The 27,752-nt window shown below is 34.9% G+C and overlaps 1 protein-coding gene across 2 annotated transcripts in view; it reads right to left on the reverse strand.

The window, feature by feature from the left end:
• The window catches only part of BMP5 (bone morphogenetic protein 5), a 116,570-nt gene extending 89,147 nt beyond the window's left edge, over window positions 1-27,423 (reverse strand). For both annotated transcript variants that reach the window (XM_049653851.1, XM_049653850.1), the window contains exon 1: window positions 26,216-27,423. In XM_049653851.1, the coding sequence (XP_049509808.1) occupies window positions 26,216-26,705 (490 nt within the window). In that variant the 5' untranslated portion in view covers window positions 26,706-27,423. The remainder of the gene's footprint in view (window positions 1-26,215) is intronic.
• Window positions 27,424-27,752: the final 329 nt, after the last annotated feature.

A 27,752-nucleotide genomic window follows, 5' to 3' on the forward strand; every position in this document is an offset into this window, starting at 1 on the left:
CACTACTCATACTTCAATATAGTCATACATGTATTTAATATATACACACATGCATTTACACACATATTCATAACCGTAGCTACCAGATGATGGATGGCATCACAATGAGAAGACAGTCCTTGTTTATCCCATTTCCTGCTATAACCCCAGGGTTGCAAACAGTGCCTGGTATGTAGCTGGAGCTTAATAAATATTTTGCTGATGACTGAGGAGCTGGGACCTTATGCTGTGGTCTGTGGGTGACCACAGAAAGCCTGTTGCAGGGGGATAATATCATTTTCTAGCTTTCAACTTCATTTTCTATAAGACCTCTAGTGTCTGTCAGCCCTAAAATGTTATGATTCTGAATATGAGCCACACATCGAGCGGGACAAAAGACGCTGCAGGGGTCATTTTTCTCTTCTCTTTGGTTAGGAAAGAAAGCAGAGATAAACCTGTTCTCAAAGTTCATCTAGTCTGCACACGATCCCCTCTAGATCTTCACTAAGAAATTAAGCAGATGCTACTTGAGTGCCTTTCATCACAGGGAAGGAACACTACCTTGAGAGTCTACTTAATCTCTGCAAAATTGGGACTGTTACAAAATACTCCCTCATCTTGAGCTCAAGTGTGATTACCAGTAATTCAGGGCTATTCCATATTATGTCTAGCCATACTTCTATGCAAGCTCAATTCAAATATATGATAATAATTATTAGCCACACTGCATTTTTCCCTTCTCTAGGCTAAATGGTCATCATTTGTTCCTTCAATAAATATTTACTGTGAGCCTACTACGTGCCAAAACTACAGTTTTGGGGAGTGGGTGTACAGCAATGAACAAACTTGACAAATTCCTGTCCTTAAGGAGTTCATAGTCTAGTGATGAAAACCATGATAACAATGACTAAGAAGTGATGGATGGATAAACGACATCAGATGGTATAAGTACCACATTATGGATGCATACATGCCTACATTCACATCAGCAGAAGAGGAAAGAATAATATGGATACTATCTTGGATAAGATGGTTGAGGAAGGACTCTCTGAGGAAGTGGAAATTTAGAAAAGTGAGAGTAAGTCACATACATACATACATACATACATAGGAGAAGAACATTTAGGCAGTGTAGGTGACAGGTGCAAAGGCCCTGAGGCAGGATGTTGGCAGGTGTTGGCTTGTTTGATGACAAGCAAATGAGCCAACCAGAGTCAACTGAACTGCAGGAAGAGTTAGAAAAAACTGTAGGAGAGCTAGCCAGAAACTGAATTACTTGGAAACTTGTAGGGCAGAATAAGGAGTTCAGATATAATTCTGTGTGATGGAAAGCTTATAGATTTCCTTCCAAGTGTTCCTGAACTAATTAAATGGTTTAGAACACCCTCACAACCTATATTCACCTCACATGAACCTACTGAATTTTCTCTGCATGTCTTTTAAATCATAGGGGCTAGGAATAATGAAAACAATCCCACATTTATCTGACCAATGATAAGAATAGGACTATTTCTACTTTACTTTTGATCATCTATTAATAAAGTCTAAATTTGCATTGCATTCCGGTGGGCCTATCAGATTGATTCCTCCTGAATTTAGGGTCAAAGAACATTTTGGAGCCTTTCACAGTATACATGGCAATTGTCAAAATCTGCTGGTGCTGTTTTTCTTGTTTTTTTTTTATCTAGAGCAAAACTTCAAGTTTGTCTCTAATATATCATCTATTTTGGATGACCTGGACTCTAATCCCAGCTGCCTTTAACTGGTGGTACAACTTTGACTAAACTTTTGTATATTTTATTTAATTAAACTGTAAAATGGGGACTATAATAGTATTTATCGTAAATATTTTTGTTGAAGATTACACAAGATAATAGATATAAATTGCTTAGAATGGGCCTGGTGAATAGCAAGCCATATATAAAAGTTAACTATTTTTACTTTACATGAAAAAATATATATACATATATATTTATATATACACACACACATACACGTGTATATACATTCATACATACATATATCCACTTATAAATTATATATATGCATTATTGACTTTATATAAGCATATCCAACATTCTTCCTCATAACTCCCTAAGCAGGAGTGCTGGATCCCAATTATACATGCAAACTCCTATATCCTCACACTACTCAAGCCGTTACTCCATCCCACAGATATCTGCAGTCCCAAATTCTATCCAATGTCAACCTTATCCAATATGAGCCTTATTCTGTGCACATGTTTTCTACCACCCCTTCTCCGTCTGCTCTCAGTGATCATGCTCTTTTCCAACAAAAGCTCTCTTGCAAAAATGTTTATTTTTTGACAGCAGCACTGCTATAAAAACTATTTGTTATCATAAATTCATCCATTATTTATTTATTCATCATCTACTAAATGTATATCTGGAGGCTGTCTGATATGGTGGTTAACAGAATAAGTTCCACCTTCATCTTCTTAACTTACTAGTTGTGTGACTTTGCCCATTTATTTAGCCTCTCCAAGCCCCAATTTCCTCATCTGCAAATGGGACATAATAAACAGGACTCACCTCACAGGGTGTAGAGTGGTTGAAATGATGAAATGAATGTACAGCATCCAGCATTTGGTGGATGCAAAGCAGGTATATAGTAATAGGTGGTCATTTCCAAAGTTATTGTTTTAATCTAACAGATTATAAACTCCTTAAGGAGGTTTTGTGTCCCATAGTTTTATATATATCATAGAGTGCATAGTGACATGCACTGTCAGTGTTGTGGTTTGCTGCATCTTTGACTGTTTTAATAGAATAAGGACAAGGAAAGCTGTTTATAATTTTCTTCTCTTAATTTTCCTTTCCCCATTCCAAGCACAAGATACGTCTTTGTGCTATCTTTTCTTTCGGAGGCTGATTAAGTTCTATGATAGAAAGCAGAGGTGGCCTGTAGGCAACCTCCCTTCCTGGCTTTTTTTATGCCTATAACTTAATGTCATTGAGGGGATTATGCTGAGTATTTCAGAGATGGAGAGAGAGGCTAACCCTTTTGAGGGAAAAGAGGTGGGGGCAGCAAGGCAGAACAGAAAGATTTCCCAAGACCATGCAGGGGGTCCAAAGCCAGTTCTTTCTTGGAAGTAAGGGGTGGTAATACTTCTGGAAGGGGTATGGAAAGCAGTTTCCAACCCCAAGGAATATTATTGGAACATTTCTCAAGAGGGGTATGTGTAGCAGAGTCACCAAACTTTAAAGGAATCTGTGGGCTTTGAAAATAGAGAGTACTTCTTGGGGCGCCTGGGTGGCGCAGTCGGTTAAGCGTCCGACTTCAGCCGGGTCACGATCTCACGGTCCGTGAGTTGGAGCCCCGCGTCAGGCTCTGGGCTGATGGCTCGGAGCCTGGAGCCTGTTTCCGATTCTGTGTCTCCCTCTCTCTCTGCCCCTCCCCCGTTCATGCTCTTTCTCTCTCTGTCTCAAAAAAAAAAAAAAAAAAAAAAAAAAAAAAAAAATAGAGAGTACTTCTTATTTTTCTTAACAAATCTTCATATCATGATTTAAAACACGTGCATGTATAATTTTGAGAAAAAGTAAAAAACAACTTAAAAGGATCAACTATTACAAAAACTACTTATTAATTTTAAACACTAGTCATGGCTGTAGTGTTCTTTATCTGACAAATGTCATAAGAAGCATCTGATAAGAATTATACCTGTTTCCTCTGGTAAATCTCAGGAAATAGGCCTTAAAAAGTATGAAAACTCTTTTTTTTTTTAAGTTTGGGCTATATCAGATTTTAAGAAGTATATTTCATTGCAAAAATATCTTGAGTTCATGAACCAATAAGAGAGTTGATGATTCTATTAATTTTCCAGTAAATTCAGAAAAAAAAAGGCCTTCACCCAGATTTTCATAACTCCCATTGCCAAAAGAAAAAATTAAGGATAATTTCTTTTATTTTGCCATGCATTTCTTAATAAGAAAATTTGGAAAATTGTTCTGTTTGTATATCTATCTACCCTCACTATATTTAAATTGATCCAATTCAGGAATCATGTTATATACAAATCTTGTTTTGTACATAATAATTGCTCAATAAGAAAAATGGAAGGCAGGCAGAAAATTCTGGAATTTATATGAAATATAGAAAGTAAAGAAATTTTGATGTAGGTATTTTAATAACATATGTCTAATGATAAAAATACATATTAATTATATATGATTTTGAAAAATAGCAGCACATATAAAGAAAAAAATTAGTAAATCACTATAAATTTAACTCCCAGAGATTAAGCTCTCTTGGGAGGAGGTTGTTTCCTTTCTTCTCAGGAATTCTGTGATAGATTTTCAAAACATCCGCATAAGTAGTTGCATATTCCTTAACAGTGGTTTGATCCATATCTCTATTAAACTCCCTGCTTTTATTTATTAGAGTCCTGTGCTTATGCTAATTTATGTAAGCTCACTATACATTTAATTTGTAATATTTATATTTTGTGTTTGTCACAAATTTTTTATCCAACTGATATTGATCTTCAAATTCTATTCTCCTTTTCTTATGTGGGAAAAATGCTCATTTGTGATATAGTGAAAACCAGCTATCTTTTTTCCAAGATTTTTTCCATTTCCATTAATAGTAGAACTTTTTCCCCTAATGAATCCTTCAAAATAAATGTTCACCTGAACTGCATGATGACTACAGTTAACAATACTATATTGTATATTTAAAAGTTGCTATAATTATAGATCATAAAAATTCTCATCACACACGAAAAAATGTGTAACTACACGTGGTGACAGAGGTTAACTAAATGTATTACGGTAATCATTTCACAATGTATACATATATGAAAATCATGCTGTGCAACTATAACTAATACAATGTCATCTGTCAAAATATATCTTAAGTAACTAATAAACATTGACTCTTTTTACTTCTAAATAGGCATTTATTATATATTAAATTTTTATTCATGGTAGTGTTTCTTTTTTTTAATGTTTATTTATTTATTGTCATATGTAAGTGATGAAACACTGAGTTCTTCTCCTCAAACCAATACTACACTATATGTAAACTAACTGAATTTAAATAAATACATTTTAAAAATAAGTAAATAAAGGTTGTACATGTTCTTGCTAAGGGTTCCAATTAAACTTTTTATGTCTTTCAGTTAGTGCTTGATTTTACTTTTCTACTGTCACTGGGGTGTAATTTTTTCATCAGAGTTTTTAACTGGTTGTTTATGTTCAAGAAATCTGTGTTTTTTTAGTTTTAGGATTATGTATGCTCATTTAGCCAAACCGATCTATTTTAGTACCTTTCCAGTTGATTCCAAAATAAACGATAATGTTAACTATGTGTAGTTAGACTTGTTGCATTTCTCAGAACTTTCAGACCTATTAATTATTTTTTTTATTTTAATGTTTATTTTATTTTTGAGAGAGATACAGTGCACAAGTGGGGAAGGGGCAGAGAAAGAGAGAGGAGACACAGAATTTGAAGTAGGCTCTGAGCTGTCAGCAAAGAGCCCAATGCGGGCTCCAACTCACAAACCATGAAATCATGACCTGAGCCAAAGTTTGCACTCAAACCGACTGGGCCACCCAGGCACCCCCTAGACCTGTTAAATATTAATGGTGATACTGTTGTTTTGTTGTTTAGTTTGTTTTGTTTTGTTTTTCATAGACAGGTTTTAATGTTAAAATATTTGCTATCAATTTGTGAAAGATTTCACCATGTGACTAAAATATCTCTACATACCTAGTTTTCTCTCTCCAACAGAATCAAGAATTGAATTTCATTGTACTCCATTAACTTTCTGTTAAGATCATTGGTGTCCCAAGAGTAGGCAGTTTGAGCAATCAACACCAAAGCCAGGAACAAAGGGATTCATTAAAGACAATAATGCAACCAACTATGTTACTCTGCTTTTTATTATCACCAGACCTCAGCAATTCTAAACAGTGCCAGTGATAAAATATTCCTCAAAGAAATAATTTTGTGTTGATCAAAGTTCAAAAAACTGCTATTGTTACTGTTGTATTTTCATCATACATATGTAAGCTTCAAATTAGCACTTTTTATTATTTATCCTTTAATAAACACTGTATCATTTGCAAGTTAATATAGAGAACTGTTGGTTATATAGTCAACCTCGATGCACATGGGTAAGAACTTGTTTGCTTATATTTTTCCTCTATAATCACTGTGCTTTCATTATTTATACCTAATCTGTTTAAATGCAGAAATATGTAGTGTCACATGACTTGGCCACAAAAATAGCATCCAGAGCAAGCTCATACAATTCTGAACCATTATCAACTTCAGAAGTTTTTACCAAATACAACAGAATTTCACTATGAATTTTCTGGTGAAGATATTTCAGCAGGAAATTTTCAAACATGACAACTTTTGAAAGCCACTAGAAGTAATCCAAGGTAACACCGATAGAGAGTATTGCAATTTCTAGAAAGGTGAAATGGTTTTTTTGTGGATCTCAAACAAATTTAACCATATGTTTAAGACTTTCCTTAACTATTTGCGTATCTGTTGCTGTAGGAAAAAGGAACTTGTCAAAGTTAAATTTATAAAAATTATTCATTGATCAAGTAAGAGTGAAAACAAATTAACAAAAATGGTGGTACTGTTGCTGAATCCAAATAAAGATAGTTTTTAACAAAATCATTGACAAATTTGCAGAAGACTTGAGAACAGAAACTCTAAGGTTATTTCTTACATCTTTGACCAATATGCTGACATTGGTATTTTTATTTCCATTTTTTTAAAAAATGCACTAATATAATTTATGAATGTTGATTTAGTACCTCTTTTCTTATATGTAATTTTAAATTATTTTATTGACATACATACATATGAACACGTGTATATATCTCATTCAATAAAATTTTACTGTATTTTTTGTGGTCTTATTTTACTGGATTCATTTCATGATTATTATAGAAAATAAAATCTGTCACATAGAGAATATTAAAATGATCTATTCTCAGTGTCTAGTATTATAGGTATGCCATCAATCAAGATAATATAATTTATTAAATTGACAGATTCCCTGATACCAAATCATCCTTTCATTTCCAGGATCAAATTCAAATGGTAAAGATAAATGATTATTTAAGCTTACACTTAATTTCATTTTGCAAGTATTTTAATTAAGACTTTGCTACAGGATTCTTAATTTTGATTTGCAAGCAATTTTAATTAAGATTTCTGCCATGTTATAAATGATCTCTTTTTCCTATTTTCTTAGCCAAGTTTACTAATTTGTTAAAAATTTCTACAGGGCCATGATCAAATTTTTAATAACTACCAATGTTGTTGACTTACTTATGCTTCTCATTCCTGAAGTACCTCACTGAGATTTTCAACTTATTAGCATAGAGTTAATGTAGTCTTCTATAAAGTGTTAAATTAATATTTATAATTATATATCATTTATCTTTTTATTATTTTTGTTCCCTTACTATTTTGATCATATTTGCCAGAAGTTTGCTGATTACTTGGTCCTTTGAATTAACATCTCTTAGCTATATTACTTCTACAGATTTTTTTCTCATTCAGTAGATTTTGTTTCTATTTCTATAGGTCATCTTCTAAGATCTATTATGTTGAATAGAATGCTTAATTTATTAATCTATATTTGTTATCTTTTTCTTTGAGTACACAAGCTCTAAAGGCATGAATTTATCACTGAGATTAGCTTTGGCAACCACTGTTAGGTTTTAGTAAATTTTCATGTATGGTATTTCCTAAATCTTATTCCTTAAACATTTAATTCCTCTCTTAATTTAGCCAAAAGATGTATTTTTTAAAGTTATATATTTTATGAATAATTGTAAATATGACATATGAAATGCCTACCTCTTTTTATTTTTTTTAAGTAAGCACTATACTCAACACAAGGCTTGCACTCAGGACCCTGAAATCAAGAGTCACATGCTATACACACTGAGCCAGCCAGGCATCCCTTGTAATTTACTTTTACACATGAAACAGGATATTAGGTCTTTTGGCAAATGCAGAGTTCTGTGGCCACCATGACAATTAGATACAGAATACTTCCATCACAGTCCTGCAGCTCCATAGTAGTCAATCCCTTGCCTATGTTTAATCCATGGCAAATACTCATCTGTTCTCCATCTCTTGAGTTTTGCTTTATCTAGAACTTCATAATAGGAAATCATACAATATGTAATCTTTTGGGTCTGATATTTCTCACTTAGCAAAATGTATTTTAGATTTATCTGTTTTAGCACATATCAACAGTTCTCTCCTTTTTATTGTTGAGAATTTCATTCAATGAAAGTACAGCTATTTGTTTAACCATTCAGCTATGGAAAGACATTTAATTCTTTCTACTTTTAGGTAATTATGAATAGAGCTTTTATAAACATATGTACAGGTTTTTGTGTGACATAAGATTTCATTGCTCTGGGGTAAATACCTAGAAGTGAGATTTCTGGATCACAATGGCAAGTATATGTGTAATATACATATATGAATATAAAATACAAATGCCATGATTTTTTTTAAACTGGCTGTATCATTTTGCATTCCTAACCAGCAATTTATGACAGCTCTACATCCTTGCCAGAATTGGTTGACTTTTTTTTTATTTTTTATTTTTATTTTTATTTTCCATTTTCCATCTTAGCCATTTCTGTGACATGTAACGGTATCTTATTGTGCTTTTAATTAGTATTTTCCTAATAACTGATAATGTTGAAAATGGTTTTGTTTCTTGGCTATCTATAACTTCTATAATTTTTTATTTGAGAGAAAGAGCATGCATTCATGAGCAGAGGAAGAGAGAGAGAATCTTAAGCAGCACAGAGCCTGACACGTGGGATCATGACCTGAGGCAAAATCAAGAGCCTGATGCTCAACTGACAAAGCCATGCAGTTGTGTCTGTAATATTTTAAAATTTATATATTATCTGATTAGTGTTTTTTCTAAAACATACCATAGAATCAAAAAAAAGATATGTATTTACACCATTTGACACGTGTCAATGTATTTCAAAGTGCAATTCTTGAGGTATGTCAATTAATTCAACTTCACTGATTACATTATTCAAGTACATTATTACTTTACATTTGTCTGTGTGCTTTACTATGCAGTTTTAAATGTGTGATAAGATTTCATACTACAATTTTGTTTCCACAGATTTTCACACATACTTTCAGAAATTGATGTTTTATACATTTTGATTTATTACTTGTATATAAAGAACAGTGCTAAAGCTTTCTTGAGTTTTAAATAGTTTATGATCATAGTCACTGGTTCTGTTCATGCCATTCATTTTTCCTTGAATTCTAGACTTGCTATTATAAAATTCTGACCCTTGCTTTCATCTACTTGTATAGCCCCGATACACTTCATTCCTTGCTTCAGAATTTATCTAATTATTTGAGTTGCTTTGGTTGAGTTCCTTCTGTAGTTAATACACAATCGTATCTAAATTTTCACTTTTGTTTCTTAAATATATTTTTTAAAACTACACTATGTTACAGTATTAAACTCAAAAAGTTTATTATATGTATGATAGAAAGCTTCTCAAAGCTAAGAGAGGTTGATAAAATGATGAACATGTAGAATGAAGAAACATGATTTAGAGACCAGATTTAGCCAAGACGAAAATGCAGGTATACCCTGGCACTCTTCCATAACCTCAGATGTAGCTATCAACCTGGAAGGTGCGAAAGAGGTCAAGGTGATGAAAGTGGGTTGTGAATATTCTACATGACTGTGATCATTTAAATAACTGCTGATGACAAAAAGTGATGCTGAAATATCTTGGGATTCCGTAAAGAAGGCTTAGACTCAAAACTCAGACTAGGATACTAAACTAGAAACAGTGTAATTTATGGCTAAATGTTGGCAATTGCTGATAGGTCAAAAAATAATATGTGTATTTACTTAGTACTCCTTCCCTCTGATCCCAAAATGTAACCAATGAGATACTTATGACACTCCTGCATTCCAAATGTTCTTAGGTCATAGGTATCTGCATGTTCTATAATTAAATTACAGATCATTTGGGCATAAGTTTATTTAGAGCAAATCCATTTGCTCAGCTGATTTTAATTCTAAGACTGTGTTTCCTCGAAGACTATGAATTCCCCATTCTTCTTAATTTCTATTTCAGTAATCTGCCACAGCATGGCTGTGAGCAATTCTTTCCAAAATGGAATGTGGGAGATATGTTTTACAAACTCTTAATTATCTGAAAATGTTTTTATGTGACTGCTATATGTAAATTACAAGTGGGGGAAAAGAAATCAGGCATAAAAATGGGGAAAAGGTGAATAATTCTTAAATATCTAATCCTAGGAGTAATTCCTAAGCATGAGCAACGATGAAATAGGACAAAAAAAAAAAAAAAAAGAGAGAGAGAGAGAGAACAAAAATAGCATAGAACTTCCCAAAGAGAAAACATAAATGGCTAATGGACATGTTAAAAAAAAAACTCAGAAGAAATACAAATTTTAAAAAATATAAGTTTTCAATTATTAAGAATATAAATGTCATATTTAATTTAGGTTTCGTCTGATAAAATAGCACTAACATTTACTTGTAGGTGCACATATAAAAGACACAAATTTACTAAAAAAAATTAGTAATATGTTCAGGAGATTTGAAAAATAATACCGTTTGTTCTAATAATTCACTTTGTAGGAACAGATCTTAAGGAAATGATCAGATATTGTTAGCAATGTTTACAAAACTTATAAAGATATACATTACAACAGAGTATATGATAGTAAAAAGTAGAAAAATTACATGCTCTATAATTAAAGAATGTTTATATAAATGGTAAATTATTCAGGTGAAATAATATTTGTCATTAAAAATGTGCTCATAAAAAATGTGCTCATAAAGAGCAAATGAACAAATGAGAAAAGTCATATACTAAAAATCAAGAATAATCTAAGGGCTCAGAAATAAACCCATGCTTATGTGGTCAATTAATCTATGACAAAGGTGGTAAGAATATACAATGTGGAAAAGACAGTCTGTTCAATAAGTGGCTCTGGGAGAACTGGACAGCTACTTGCAAAAGAATAAAACTGGACCTCTTTCTTATACCATACACAAAATTAAACTCAGAATGAATTAAAGACCTAAAAAGTGAGACCTAGGGGTGCCTGGGTAGCTCAGTCCATTAAGCGCCGGACTCTTGGTTTCTGCTCAGGTCATGATCTTGCAGTTCCTGAGATTGAGCCCTGCCTCAGGCTCTGTGTTAAGAGGACAGCCAGAGCCTGGTTGGGATTTTCCCTCCCCCTCTCCCTCATTCTCTGCCCTTCACCCACTCGTTCTCCCTCTTTCTCTCAAAATAAATAAACTTAAAAAACAAAAAAAAGAATCGTCAATCACCATATTGTGCACCTGAAACTAATATAACACTTTATATCAATAATACTTAAAGAGTAAAAAAAATAAAAATAAAAATAAAAACACATAAAAATTGAAGAACAAACTAAGGGTACAACACATTACATAAATATGTTCAACCTGATGTAAAAGGTATATTTTTAAAGTATAGAAGGAAATATATAAAAATATAAACAATATTTGGTTCTAGACAGTGGAATTAAAATGTCTTTCCAATTTCTTTTTAATTTGGATATAAAATGACCACAGTGTCAACAAATCATATGGTCGTAATGCTCTGTTTGCCATATTTCCAAAACGGCTTTTATAAAATAGTATTTCCACATGGAAGAGTGTTTCTCAGAGTGAGTTCCCTGTAACAGTAGGCAAATCATGGGGCTGTTAGGAGAGTTCCAGGGTCTAAGGCTCTGGTGAAACCATAAAACTATGTCCTCCTTGCAGAGAATCACAAAGCTAATCAGCATAAGAAAGATACTGAGAAGTCTCCTCTTGGAAAAAAATAAAACCTATTCAATTATGGTTTCTCAGCACGGCTCAAACTAATTTGACTATAAAATTTCAGATAACACCTCTTAAGATGTGGAAGTGCTTTCAATGAGATCCACATTAGGAAATATTGACAAAGAATTCTGATCGTGATTGAAGTGCCCAAGAGATTTAAATAATTATGAGTTACCATGTGTTTTAGTTATTATGTGTCAAGGAAGTTAGTTGAATGAAAGTTAAATTTTTGACCTATTCATAAGCGATAATTTTATCATATGTCTTTCTAAGTACATCTCAGCCTAAGTAATTAGAAATCAAATACTGCGATCACTTACACTCATTACATTACAATCAGGTTGTACCTAGATTGCGTAGGTGTGGTTAGGTAAAGGCAATTTAGAGAAAGTGAGAAAGAAAACAGAATTGTTAGAGTAGCAGATGACATCCTCAATGTTCGTCTTTATTCTGCAGCTGCCTCTTGGCTTGCTTTGCAAAGCAGAGATGAGTCTTCATTAGTTCACCTGGAAGTTGATATATTAACTATGAAACCTGCTTTTTACAGTTCCTCTTGAATTTCCTTGCCTGGTATTGAGAGCTGAGGGGAGCTGAAAATGAATTGTCCTCATAAGCTGTATCATTTTGTTCTGAGAAATGTTGTCAGCCCAAAAATATTTCCTCTTGGAAAAAAAAAAATTATCCCAAGGCCTTAGTCTTCACTTCATAATATACCGGAGGAGCAGAAAGAATAGACTTAGCTTTTGTGTGGTGAGTGGGAAATGAGTGAGCTGTGAGAAGGAAGCTGACTCCACACGTGTAACAGATAGGGTCATAGCTGCTACAGATCAAGAGATGTGCATTAGATGTGGAGAGTTCGATGTTGTATAGAACACAGAGATTTCAGCCATAACTAGTAGGATGAAGCACAGTCTAAGTGCCAGAGTTTCTATCTATAGCAAGAAGAATTTTCTAATTTGTAGGGCGTCCTATAGCCCAAGTTCCACTTTCATAGTCTTCTCAGGAGACTCTCTGGCCAGTCCAGGCTTGGGTCTGAAACAGTGGACCAAGGACACTCATACTAGTCTGCAGGACAGGTTGCTTAGGTGGCTTCAATACTGGTTAGCAGGTTGGCAGCTTTCCAGCATCTAAATGAGCCCACTATCAGTTTGCTTCAAGCCCCAACCCCAGCTTTTGAGAACTTTTACTGTTTGCAGTTTTGATATTCTGCCTCTCTTCTGTTTTGCTAATGTTGTTATTTTACCCCCGTTCATGCCAAGTCTATCTTTTGAAGTTGGGAATCAACACAGACCACCTTTCCTTCCCTCAGTTGGTTCCGTGGCACCAAGGTCAGTACCGTTGGTGCCTGCTAAGTGCTGCTTGCCCCTCTGCCTGTGAGTATTGTGAATATTTGCCTCCTTCAAGAGGCCACAGCACATCAGTTTAGAAGTTCTGTAGGAACCCAACTCCAGGGATAAGACTCTTGGTTAAACTCACTATTGAGTGCTTTTCTATAAAAATATAAAGCGTTACTGGGACACCTGGATGGCTCAGTTGGTTAAGCGTCCAACTTTGACTCAGGTCATGATCTCACGATTCATGGGTTTGAGCCGTGCATCAGGCTCTGTGCTGACAGCTCAGAGCCTGGATCCTGCTTCAGATTCTATCTCCCTCTCTCTCTGCCCCTCACCCACTCGCACTCTCTGTCTCTCTGTGTCTCTCTTTCTCTCTCTCAAGAATAAACATTAAAAATTTTTTAAATATAAAGCATTACTAATGAAGTGAAAATATTCCAAACCCAATGCACAAAATGTTGGGGAAATATAAAGAACTTTACAAAGAGCTGAAACAATGTCCCAATGGCAGCCTTCCCAATTACATTCACAAAGGTAACAAAGCAGAGCAGTGATAGCTTGGACTCTGAATTCAGTTCCTCCTCTTACAAGATGTAGGACTTTGGACTAGACTTAACATCGCTGGGTCTTACTTTCCTCATCTCTAAAGTAGGATCTTTTTGTGAGAATGAAATGAGTGAACACTTGAAATACTGTTAGTGCCCTGTCTTGTATTTCATTCACACCAGATACATGCTACCTGTGGAAGACAGTGAATTCCAAGTAGAGCAGAACTCATTGCACACCTTCAGTTCTATTATTATTTCACTTGGATAATCTGGCGGTTTGTTTGTATCAACTGATAGGTAAACACCAATAACTGTGTTGGAGTACCAGCAGACTTAGATCTGACTTTGCTGCAACATTTACTTCACAGTTACAGCAGACTGTTGGTAAAGAGTAACACAGTTATAAAACATTAGTCTGTTTTTTTTTCCTCCATAATCACTTCAAACTTGAAGTAATAATTGCCTAATGCCTAATATCCTGAGTAAATTGAAAGCAATGTATCAAAGAGGCCTTTATACCAATTCTTGGAACTCTCTACCAGTTTCTATATTAGAAAATGTGTCTCCCTTCACTCTTACTATGACTTGAATCCACATCATGTATAGTAACAGTTAAGTATACACAGAACACAACCTTGTTAGCACAACATTGAAGAAGTAAGGTAAGGTCAGGGATCAAGATTTAGACAAGATCAAACAACTTAATTTTGAAAAATTGTATGACATTTTACCCTTATATCCTCAGTACAACACAAATAAATAATGAGTGTTTAAGCCAAACTCATGCTCCAGGATACGCAGGAAGCATCCAGAGCTTTGCAATTCACCTTTAAAATCACTGGTGCCTCCATATTGATAAAGCCCTATAGCTACAAACACAGATTTCTGAAAGAGCCCCTATGCCTTGCTGAAGCTTGGTTCTACCTTTGTTCTATGCCTTTTGGACTAAAAGTCTTCTTAGGTTCTGCTTGCTGGTAACAGGCTTTTATCTATTTATTTTAAATTCATTTAGGGGTGCCTGGGTGGCTCAGTCGGTTGAGCATCCGACTTCAGCTCAGGTCATGATCTCGCAGCTCGTGAGTTCAAGCCCCGCGTCGGGCTCTGTGCTGACAGCTCAGAGTCTGGAGCCTGTTTCAGATTCTGTGTCCCCCTCTCTCTCTGTCCCAACCCACTCACATTCTGTCTCTGTCTCTCTCAAAAATAAAAATAAACATTAAAAAAAATTTAAATTCATTTAAAGGGATTAAGATTTGGAAAATATTTTCTCTATACACAGAAGGTTATTTAAATATACACCTGGCTATTTAAATAACAAGACATATTCTTTCAGATAAGGTTTGCTAGTGCTTTTCATTTTACTTGGTACTGGAATTTTTGTGTGGATTTTTTTCAAAGTATGTGATATTGAGCAAAAAAATCCTGGCATAAGAATCGGGGATTCTGGGCCTAGACCTTGTTCCTCTTGCCTCGTGATCTTGGCAGTAAAACAGGCACAGTCTTTCGCACAGTGCCTGGCCCAATAGTAGGTAATCAGCTTATATTTGTCAAATGGCTGAATGAATGACCTTTCAGAATTCAGGTTTCCAGAGATGTTATATACTGTGGAATCACATCTACTTCCTCAAGTGCCATACGCTGCAGCGATCCAGATAAAACTACGTATTGTACACAAAAATGCTTCCAAGGAGGAGAAACCATTATTGTTATTGTTATTAAAAGTTGCACTGTTTTTCTAGTTTTCAGAAGTGGGTTTCCAAGGTAACAAGTAGTAGCCAGACACATCACGGTTCCAGTACTGATTCTACCATTTACCAGTTGGGTGACCTCTGATGAAGTCTCAACTTTCACATCAACAAAATAGGACTAGAAAAATACTTATGCATATGACTGAGATGCAAATTAATTAACATAATGCATGCCAATCACTCAGTCCAGTTTCTGGCATAGTAATTATCTATTTATTGCTGTTTTTGTTGCTTTAATTACTACTGCTACAACTATACTATAACTTAAAACTATATATACGTAACAATGTCATATACTTTAAATGTATCACATACATACACACCAGAATGATAGCGGTTTGCTTAATTCCAATAAATTCTTCCTCAAAGTGAAAGGTAACAGTAGAATGGTAAATGTTTTGACATGGCAGTAGGGAAGAGAAAAATCTTACATGTTGATTTGAATAGGTCAATATATATAGTTAGAACCTTTATTTTAAGAACTTTACTCATCATAACTAAAAAGTTAACAAAGACCATCTTTCAGCAAGCTATCAAATAACAAAAAAATTCATATTTTTCCACTCAATGTATTATATAAAATATCAAAAGTCAATGTGATGACTTTATAATATGGATATTATAAACACGTATGCCTTTTGTTTGACTTTTCAGATCAAACTCATAAGTTTCCATCCTGCTTCAGAATATCACACAACACAATTCAAGAAAAGTAATAAAAAGAAGTGACTGTCGTCTGAAAAAAAATAAACAGCCCAAACAAATAGTTTAGGAATGTCAAAATACTTAAAGCTAAATGGTATTAAATAGAAATAAAATGATAATAATAATGCAAATAGTAATTCGTAGCGAACAGCTACAAATCAGAAAAACATACATTCAAACATGATTTGAGTTACATACAATACAAAAAGTTCCTGGATTAAGCAATTATTTGAACAGAGTGGCTTTTCTGTTTAGAGTTGAGGAGTTTATTCACCAAGATTTTCATCATAGATCAACTTTTTAAAACATTAAAACTAAAAAAAACAGGTTGACTTATGAAAATAAGCATTAAAACCCTTCAAGATTTTTCTCCCCTTCTTTCAAAGGGCCTTTTAGAGAGTGCCCATGTCTTCCCAACCAAATATTTTCTAATTGTTTATTATTACTTTGGCCTGCAATCAGCTTCCTCTTCCCCATAACAAACAAGGAAATCGAATAGGTAATATCTGGAACTAAAGTAAAACCATAGTTCATTCTAAGGATCTGGCCAAAGGTATCATGAAAAGCACTTTTCGGTAGCACATCACAGAAAATGTTGCCTCTGGGTCCTCAAAGGGAAACCCCACAGTTACCTTTTGGCTCTCTCAGGGACTCACCCTTTTTTTTTTTGTTCTTTTTTTTTTTTTTTTTCAAGACAACCTGATGAGGGAAGAATACAGTCTGTCAACAGTCAACTGAGAGACAGGGTCCCTGGGGCACCTGATGGCTCAGTCAGTTAAGGATCCAACTCCATGAGATCGAGTTCAGGTCTAATGATTCATGAGACCCAGCCCAAGTCAGGCTCCACATTGGCAGTGCAGAGCCTGCTTGGGATTCTCTCTCTCCCTCTCTCTCTACCCCTCCCCTGCTCATGCTTTGTCTCTCTTGGTCTCAAAAATAACTAAACATTAAACAATTTTTTTTTTTAAAGAACACCATAGACTCTAGTAGAAGTAGTTGTAGTAGGAGTGGGGACTGTTAATTGAGTACTTTTTTCATGTAGTCTTAAAGGTCTCCAACCTTACTTTATTATGTACAATTCTGTATTAGGATCTCCACTTGACAGATGAGGAAACAGTTTTAGTAAAATGAAATAGTTTGCTCAAGGACATGGAACTGTATGCAAAGATGGGTTTCAAACCGGTCTGACTCCAAAGACCCTACCTACATTTACACTATTCTGAGAGAGATCAAGAACTAAGCAATCCCTCTTCCCTCTGAGCAAAGAAAGCATCTACAAAACACTAACCATAAAGCCTATTTAATGGCTGACCTTCATTCTTCCTGACTAAATAAGTCCTCAATGCCTGCATCAAGATTATTTGTAGAGGAGCTTATACAATTTCCAAGCTGAACCCTCTCTTCCTCTGTTTTTGATAATTACAGACATAAAATCAGGTTAAAATTACCATCCTTAGCAGCTTTGAAGGGGAACATAGGCTATACTGGAAAGGAGTTGTCTACTCTGTGCTGGTCTGTGATTAAAGGGCAGGGGGATGGCTCTGGGCCTCCAGGCTCAGCAGTTGGTTATTTATGAGAGTGAAATAGCAGAAATACCTGCTCCTCCAGTAAATTTTGCCTCTGTGAGTCACAAGAACACTGCCAGATGAGAGTGAAGGTAGTAACTAAGAACAACAATCATCCCAATTTCCCTCATCCCAACATTATTGCTGCCTGAAACATTAACACGAAGGATATCGGGTGATTCCACTCAGAACTCACAATGCCTTCGCACACAGTCATGGGTCACCTCAGGAAGAATGACCAAGGATCGAGAACAAACAGATGGAAAGACTGAGAAAATATATCGCTCTTCATATTTGCTCGGCAATTGCTCTGCCTATTTGCATGTAGTCTAGTGCTCTCCGCACTAAGCTTTCTGATTGGCAACTGCAGTCCACTGTTCGTTTTGTGATCTAAAAGTGCTACTTCTCCTTGGACTTTTGATTTTTGTTTTTCATTCACTTTGCTCTGAAATCATCTTAATAGATCACATGAAATTACTGACCCATATACAATTTAAAAATTTTTTTCAGCATGCCATGCCCATTTTCCACCTCACCAACTTGTGGAGTTAATAACGTCCATGCTAAATCATGATTATCTCTTGCATTTTATAATAAATTAGTAGGATGAAGGTTAATGCATGTGTGTGTATATAGACACACACAGATATATATCTATATGTCTATATAGATATACAATTATCTTGCGTTGAAATTGATGTGATTCTGTAACTTATAGTAATGAAACACTTAATATTCATTTATCTATTTGTGCCAAATATCTTCAGTGTCTGCCTCGAGTTCCACTCTCCATATCTCTCAACTCTGCTCTCTGCACCAGGAGGCTGACTTTCATGAGCTCCACCAGTAGGCTCCACGGCCCTGTGGCTTTCAGTGAGGATCGGCCAAAGAAAACATGGCCGAGAAGTGTGGTCTGGGTATTTATTCCTGGGTCTCCCTCCCTGCTGAGTCTTTAGGGGTTGGCTACATGGCATCTCTCACAAAGGCTACAGTTCCTGTCAGGATCCCGTCCCCCTAAAGTTCTCCTCTGAGTTTTCTGGTAACTGTTTCTGCTCCCTGCCCAGAAGTAGTGAAGGAAGGCTCCCTCGCTGTTCCAGGTGCCGCATTTATCCCGTTTTGCCAGAAATCTCTGCCCACAACTCAATAAATATTACAACATTAGGTAAACTCTCCTAGATGATTCAGTTTGCTCATGCTGGCTCTTTTTTTTTTTTTTTTTTTTTTCTTGGACCCTGATACACCCTGGGGATAAAAAGGGATGAATAGGACACGATTCCTGCTGTCACAACGTGTAATCTTCTCTGGCATGTGACCTGTGCAGTTGCACAGACTCCCCACTCGGAAGGACCTCCTACTTGAGCTTATACTCTGCTTCCCCTATGTTGGAATTCTTGATCATTTTGGAACACTGAGGCCCCACACTTTTATTTTGCAGTGGGCTCCACAAGCTGTTTAGCTACTCCTGCAGATGTAGTGCAGACACTGGATACAAATGCAACTCTAGTAACAGTAAGAGCTATTTCCTGAGGTCTCACTATGTTCCAAATGCTATTCTTAACATTATATGCCTATTACCTCATTTAATCCTCTCCACACACAATGAGGAAGGTGGCATTATTATTGGTACTTTTTAGATAAGGAACTAGAGGCACAGAGAGAATTTAAGTAACTTGCCCAAGGTCACAGTGCTACAAAGTATGGAATATGGGATTCTAATCCAGGTATTCTGGCTTCTTCTATGCTATTCTGCTCCTGTGATGGAAACACAGAAAGGGATATAATCAGGTTTAGTCTGTAATTAAACCTTAAAGGCATGTGTCCAGTAATATGCCACGGACTTAAGACTCTAGCAATAACTATGTCTCCTACATAGGAAGGCTAATCACAAAGTTACCATAGGGACAGAAAAACTATGCCTCACAAATAAAATTGAATTTCTCATATCATACAACATAAGAATAGCTGAAGGGGCTTATAAATGTTAATAAATCTTTTGGTTTTGACAGGTCTCTTGGTTCTGAATAAAATCGAAATGAGATCTACACCTGGTTATCTTGACTTTCTCAAACTATATTCTTTATTCCCTAACACCTCCGGGATAGCCGATAAACAACAAGAACAATAAAAATTGTTATTTACTTCCAGAAAGAAGTTAAATAAACACAATATCTAAGGGATAATTTAATTAGATTCCTTTATTTCTACAATACAGAGTTGTTTCTTCTAATGCAAGCACCAATACTCTACTGCTTATCAAAAATAAATAAAAAAAATAATAAAGGCCACATCCTTATGAAGACAGGGGTCTTCACTGTCTTAGAACTTATAAAATAGCACATATCCCAGTTTAGTTTCTATACCAATCCCATTACATAAAATCACACATCTTGGTTTTTAAGTTTTATGTGATGTTTACATAACTCACTGCCTTCCTCTCTTTGGTTATGGAGCGTTGTTATTTTCCTTTCTCCCCCAAACCTCTAAAGATCCTTCTTGCTAATCAGAAATGTCTCTTCCTTCATTTGAAGCATTGCACACTTTAATAGATTTTGTTTCTACTTTCTTGGGTGATAATTTTATGCCCTCGTTTAGACAAGACTCACGCAAATCAGGGGTTACTACTTGATTACGTGGATTCTCAGATTCTCGTAAATATCTCTGAGAAAGGCAGGTAAATACCCCGAGTATTATTTTTATCTTCTGTCATCACTTTAAGATCGGCAACTGGATCTTACACATCCCAATCGGACATCAAAATCACAACAGACTCCCTTTTCCCCCCAAATAAATGAGCCAGTTGTCAGGGCTGACTAGTGCATTTTAAAGGATATCTCAGCCAAGGGTATTATTTTAAGAGATGAGCAAATGGGGAAACCCCACAGCCCAGCCAATAAAATATGAAGTGAAGGTGCAAAGAAGCACTCATAAATACGACTTCGAACAAGGGATTCATTGTTTGCCTCCAACCCTTTCAGTGGCTCCTCTGATCTCAGCCCCTCTCTGTGCGTCAGGGAAGCCCCTTCCTTTAACCTGTGGTTTTTTCAAGCTGAGCCACTGCATTATTTATGACTGTAAATGTGAGTAGCCTGTCTGTACGCTCCTTGTACACACACACACACAGCCCCCCTCCCTTTTCCCCACTTCGGTATTTTAGTGTGGAAAGATGAAAGGGTTTCCCCCTGGAGCCGATGTGGTTGGGGATGTTGAGTTAGCTGCTGTGTCAGTATGAGGTAGACTGAGGATTTCCCAACACATCCTCCACCTGCACGACCCAAAGACCAGCCTCTAGTGACTCATTTCATTCATTCTCTTTCTTTTAAGGGCTTGTTAAAAAATTACTGTATTTCTTTCTCTGTTTCATCCTCATTATTCTCTCCTCTTGATCTTTTTATCCTCCCTCATCCTCTTTCTCAATTAAAAAAAAAAAAGGAAATAATCTCTTCACAGATGGGACACGAGTGTTAAAAATAATGTAAGCTAAGGAGTTTTATAAACTAACAGAGAATTACATTTTCTATCAGTGTTATTTTTGTTCATTTTTTTTACTTTCCTTTAAATGTCCCCTTTTAAATTTTAATTATGCTATAAAGTAGGGAAGGCAAAAACAATTAAATTCTGTCAATGGGATCCTCCAGGAGAGGTGAGGAGGCAAAGAAGAATAGGGTGGTGAAGAAACAATTACAGGGGATGGCCACAGCCAGAGAAGTCCCGATGCCCTGGGGAGCTTTTCTCCTGATGAGTTGAGGCCTCAGTTGGCACATCATAACCTTTTCCTTCTCAACACCAGAGAAACAGGAGACTGTCCCTAAATGATCAAGCTGTAACTAATTGATTTTCAGCTAATCTAAGCCTCCAGCTATGAAGAAACAAGGACCAAAGGCAGACCTCGGGAAGGGGTGGGGGCGTAGGGAGAGGGGTGCCAAGAAAGCCTGGAGGTAGAGAGACCAGAGAACTAAAGAGCAAACAGGAAAGGCCAAATAATGTGAGGGGAGGGGGTGAAGAGAGAGGGAGGCAATACTGAAAAAATGGAAGAATAAAAGGGGGAGCTGGAGGTGGTGGGTGAGTCCTTCCCAAGCCCTTTGGGTTCATGTATCATACCATCTCATTTCCAGCTGTTACTTCTTATTCACCTTTTAAATTGGGCTATTTGTGAAGGACCATTAAGATGAGAAAAAGCTGTTAATTAAACCATATGATTACACCTATCTCTTCGGCCAGGCCCATCATTTGACAATGAACAAGAATCCCTTGGGTCACATTTATGGATGCCAAAGGTTGTTGAAGAATAGAGCAAGGAGATTTCCACCCTCAGCAACTTCTTTTCTCTTCAAAAGTTAAAGGTGTTCAAGAATTACTGTTTTACCCGTTGTTAGTATCTGTTATTCCAGGTATAACCCATGAATATGTACTATAATGGTTTTAGATCATCTTTCTTCCTTTCCCATCACCCCCCCCCAAAAAAAATCTTGTGTTTATGGGTATGTTTATGTTACACAAGTGTTAATAACCTTGTTGGAGAGACTACATAGATAGGCATCTTTAGGTAGATCTGTGCATAAATTCCTGTCCACTGGGCACTTGAGTCAGCCAAAAGCAACAATAAATATCAATGATGTCTTTCAAACCTGTCAACCGAGAACATAAGCATTTTTTCTTCCAGTAATAGGTCCGTTTAATGATTTGGGGAAGTAAAGGGAGAAGGGTTTAATTTAAAGTTCTAAAAGTATTTTTTTTTTCTGCATCGTATCATAACATGCTAAATATGTTATAAAATTTAAAAAAATCAAGTATCATATTTATGTGCTTTCATGCTTTTGAATTAATATATGTTCTTGAAATATACCTAAAGTTTTTGACTCCAATCCAACCAATGAGAAATCATTAAAAAACTCCAAATTCTTCTTTATCGGAGAAATACACATAGACAGGGAATAATACAGAAGTAAATTTCCCTTGTTTATTGCTTTTTGTAATTTCCTTCAAAACATCTACAATAAGACATCATTTTAATTGTACCCTTGCCAAATTTCCAAATAAAATTGCATTCTAAATTTAAAGATCTTAGAAATACACTATATGTTTATCTTAATGTAAACAGAAGATATAATTAAAAATTATAAGCAAGTTACCTAACCTTCCCTTTTATTGGCATAGATATCTGATATATAAACTATCCTTAACATTTTTGAAAGAGAGATGGTTAAAAAAGAAAAGTTTTATCGAAAAGATATTTTTGTTCTTAACAAAATAACATGGTGTTGACTAAGTAAAGATCCCTGTGATAGTCACCAGTTTCAGGGACAAAGCAGAAGAGTAAACCTATAAAATCTGGACAGTAGGAGACTGACAAAAGTTGGCCTAAAAATAGTGAATCCAATACAGTGAGAAGTTTCTCTTCACACAGCAATTAATATTTATCTCTTCAAAGTGAGCAAATCACTAAAACAACATAAGGGTCAAAATAATGTGTTTGTGTTCCTATTTACATGTTTACATTGACCTTAAGGCAATTTTTTCACATTTTATTTTTATCTTTTAGGAAGTTGTAATCTAGTTTTCACTTAGGAACAAACAAATTTAATCTTATCTGAAATTTTAAAAAATGGTTCGTTGGTTAAATATGATACAGAGTTTAAATACATTTTAATTGTTCTTGAGCAAAACTAATGTTAGAAAAAATGTCTTCCTGAATGACAAGATAATTGTAGAAAATCCATTATTTGACTTGAAAATGACACACAAGCATTAATAAAGAGAATACTGCTACATCCTTTTAATGTAATTCACCTTATTATGGGGACTGTCAACAGATTCTTTTCACATATTTAAACATCCAAGTGACTTCCTCAATACAAATCCCTTGCCTATTGCTAATTTAGTAATTTGCCTTTAGCCCCCACTATACACATATCTTTTAAGACAAATAAATAAATAAATAAATAGATAAATAAAATCCCCCTAAGTCTTCTAAGAACATGATAAAAGTGGCAGATACTATTTGTTAATGAATGTTACATTAAGAACCACTGAAATTCTTAATGCAGTTAATCATGATATTACACTTTTACCTCTTCTAAGTATGCTTTGAGCTATTTTAGTATGGAAGGAATACAGAAGTTAAAGCGTTTTACTAAGCAGTGATTGGTTATAAGCTTTGGATATGTTAGAAAGCATGGTCTAAGGAAAATAAAATTATGGTTCTATTTTCCTCAGAGACTACGAAGAAATACTCAGTATCAGAATCAATTTGTCAGTAATTTCACGTGAGACATTTAGTTTGGAATTATTAAATAAAAAAAACCAATATGGTTTATGATTGAAGATAAATCACTACTCAGCAGTTGAAGCATGATAAAAATAAATATTTCCTGAAGGTTTTATCTGATATTATTCCTCCAGAGTAAAATGAATAATTGTGTTTCACGATATAGTTAGCAAGCTGCTTTGTTGTTATATCCAAACAATACAACCAAAATTTCATTGATTTAAAAAATGTAAGTATTCTTTAATGATAAAATGGTCCAAGAAGTCACGAATACAACTGTTTATTATTGTTTTGGTTTTCTTATTCTGTGTAAATGTATAAAAAGTAATGGCACATTCATTCCAAAATCATGCTTAGTTCTTTTCTAAAATATATTTATTTTGTGAGTGATCAAAATATTTGATTGCAATAAAATATATTTTAGAACAGATTCATGACTGAGCTATTGTTTTTTAAAGTACATAACACATTCCTCCCTGTCAGATTTTACGTGACCCGAACTAATTTTTTCAATGATTTTATTTTATGAATATGTAAATCATGCTGATTGAAATTTTTCTATTAAAATATTAAAACTCCTTTAAATTATTGACTAATGCTTTAGAAATTGCAACAAAGTAAAATATACCATGAGCCACAGTGCATTTACCACTTATACTAGGAAAAAGCAATCAAACTAATTTAGAATTAAGCCATATTTAATGGCTTGAAAGTTCCTAACGAAACCTGTTAATTATATGTAGAATAAAAGGCCTCCAGGACACCTGATTAGGGCAACCAATGATGACTTACTAAAACTTCATAATGAGAGCTTTGTCTCTAGTAACATGAAACATGATTTATTAAGCACCTTATCCTTCATGGTAGAATTGCTAAGAGCAAATGAGCAGAGCATTTTAAGCAACATGTATTATAAAAACATTCATGTATTTAAATTTGTTGCTATCTGACTTTCAAAGACTATTTTCTTTGAGATATATGAGGAAGGTTTTAATTAAGTATAACAAAACATGTCAATTTTATGTCAAAGCAGACTGCAGTTTTCAAAGTTTTGAAAGTTTTTACATTAAAATGGTTCTAATTTTATCAAGTTGATTCAATTTGTTCATGAAATTGTATCTTTAAAAATAAATATATCCTATGATATTTTGAATGTCTGAAGATAGTAAATTTTCATCTTCAGACTCGAGTAAAACATTTTTTTTAATTAAAGCCCATTTAAAATCACTTTGAAGTGTTAACTCTTTAATATTTTTGAGACATAAAATATTGGACACTAATTTACCATTTGATATGGTCAATATTTAAAAACTACCATGAAAGTACCAGCATTGGGAAAAATATAATTTAAAAAAGTATTCTCTAGTAATGTTGCTAATTAAAGAATTTTTCAATTCATTTTTCATCTTAAAGGAAAATTTTGCATAGGTAAAGACCACATAGCATGTTTTATATTTCTCTTGCTTCTGGAAATAATCAAATGGGAAGGATATCGTTTCATCATTAAGAAGTTAAGAAATGTTAGTTTGAAGCTTCTTTTCCAAAATATTTTTCATAGCATTTCAGAATCTCTCCCTGAAAATCTTTGATAGTAATCTTTTACAATAGTATTTGATCTTAGTTAATTGCATGTTAATATTTTCACAGTAGTTATCTCCCCCAAATGAGAGTTTTTAGGTGGCATACCTATGTATATTTATATGTTTGCTAAATTGCTAACAAAAAAATGTTTTAGAGTGTCACTCTTACTTTTCAGTCTGTAAATGCTTGTTTCTTTTTTATTTGTATTAATACCTTTGTGCCCATAGCATAGCTATCCTCATAAATTTTCCTTTTTTGTAGACTACTGCCTGTTTATTCATACATTAAAGCAAGGTTGAAATTTTAACAAGAGCTAAAAAGACCCAAGTCTGCCCAACCATAAGTGTTTAATTTTAGTTTTTCATATTTAAAAATCATGTATATATAATATATACACGTACATACGTGTGTGTGTGTGTGTGTGTGTATGATTTTGTTGCCTAAAGCAAAATCTTACATTGCTTCAGTGAGAGAAAGGAAACAGAAGCTGGAGGAGAGTTATAGAAAATGACTCTATATAAACATGACCACCTACCAGGCAGCTACTTTACTATTAGTAAAACTTCCACTTTGTAATAGCAGAGTTTAACAAATAAAAGAACAACATACCTAAATTGACAAAGCTCATGACCATGTCAGCATCATTCAGAAAGTTGGTATCATGTAGGCTGGCTAGAGGAGGGCTCTGGGTGGTCAGAGGAGTCGTTCGAGATAACTGTATGCGACGAGGGTACCCATTGGGAGAAGCTGGGTATCCTTTTCTTGCCCCTCTGGCCTCTCCTGCCAAGGATGCCCTCACTGAGTATTCCGATTCTTCAGGATTTTCTTCATTGGCCATAGCATTGTATAGGTCCAGCATAAAGAGAGGTGCAGAGGAAGCTTGTTTTCCAGGTGAAAATGGTCTGGGTCTATGAGGCAAACCCAAGATAGAGAGAATTTCCCTCTGTATTTCCCGTCTTTCGTGGTTCCGTAGTCTTCTATAAATAAAACTGGAGTGGACATGATTGTCTCCCAAACCTCCTTTTGCATAACCCACTAGAACCCAGCAGCTCCAGAGGAAACCCACAATACTCCTAAGTAGAAATACAGTCAGATGCATTTTTGTCCAAAAGCAAAAGTTGATATTTTTAGTCCTTCTTGTCCTCTTAAAAAAAAAAATGTAAAAGTTCCTAGGAGGTACGCTTTCCCAGTAGCTGAAAAAACAAATTTACCTATTCTTCATGACAGTGACATTTCTGAACATAACATCCTCACGGATTTTCCTGTCCTATTTTAAATATTTTGGAATATGTCAAGAGTAGTTATCTCTAAGAAAGCTGAAACTTGGATTTCTAATTATCCACAGTTGTTAAGAGTTTTTGCTGCATTGATGTAGCAGAAGACGGCTATTATTATTTGATCAGATGACCTATGCATTCCTATATAAATTTATGATAATCAGGCCTTTGGTATTTGGATTAACGCAAGTTGATCTTCTGATAAACTGTAGTTCCCAAAGTTATCTTCACTTGCTCTTGAGTTCTTCTCAACCCTTGAGCTCTTTCCAAGACAAATCCTGATTTCTGAATCACAGATCTATGCTGATCTGCACCTTGGTGTTGGAATATAGATTTGTCCGGCAGCTTGGTGATAACTTTAACATCTTTTGTGTCGTCTTAGTGTAAAGTAACACTCAAGGTTGTACTATTCAAGTAAATGTGTTTCCCTGAATTTACTTGAAAACCTTCCTGTAAGTCCATTCAATCCCTTTCTCCTTCTAACTGTTAATTCCACCTCCAGCAGGCACAAATATACCAGCCCTCTTCAAGGGAGATCTAAAGAGTAATGTAAGCACAACCCTGCTGGGAAAGAAGAGGCTTCTCATTGTAATTTGAAACTGGTAAAGCAAAAAGAACTTAACCCTTTTGCTACCAGAAAAGCCTTCATTTTCACAATTTTATAGCCACGCATCTAACATAGCACAGTGATATGTGGGGCATTTAAGTTCTGGGGGTGGTGGGGGGGAGCAAGTTTTCAAGCAGCAGGCTAAAATTTTTTGCCACCAATTTTATATAGTACTCTCTTAGATCTCTCTTTTCATAGTACACGTTTAATACACTTCTATATTAAGTCTCAGGTTGTGGCTAAATTAGCATACATCTCAGTT

This window comes from Panthera uncia (assembly GCF_023721935.1).
Source record: "Panthera uncia isolate 11264 chromosome B2 unlocalized genomic scaffold, Puncia_PCG_1.0 HiC_scaffold_24, whole genome shotgun sequence".
Classification (NCBI taxonomy): domain Eukaryota; kingdom Metazoa; phylum Chordata; class Mammalia; order Carnivora; family Felidae; genus Panthera; species Panthera uncia.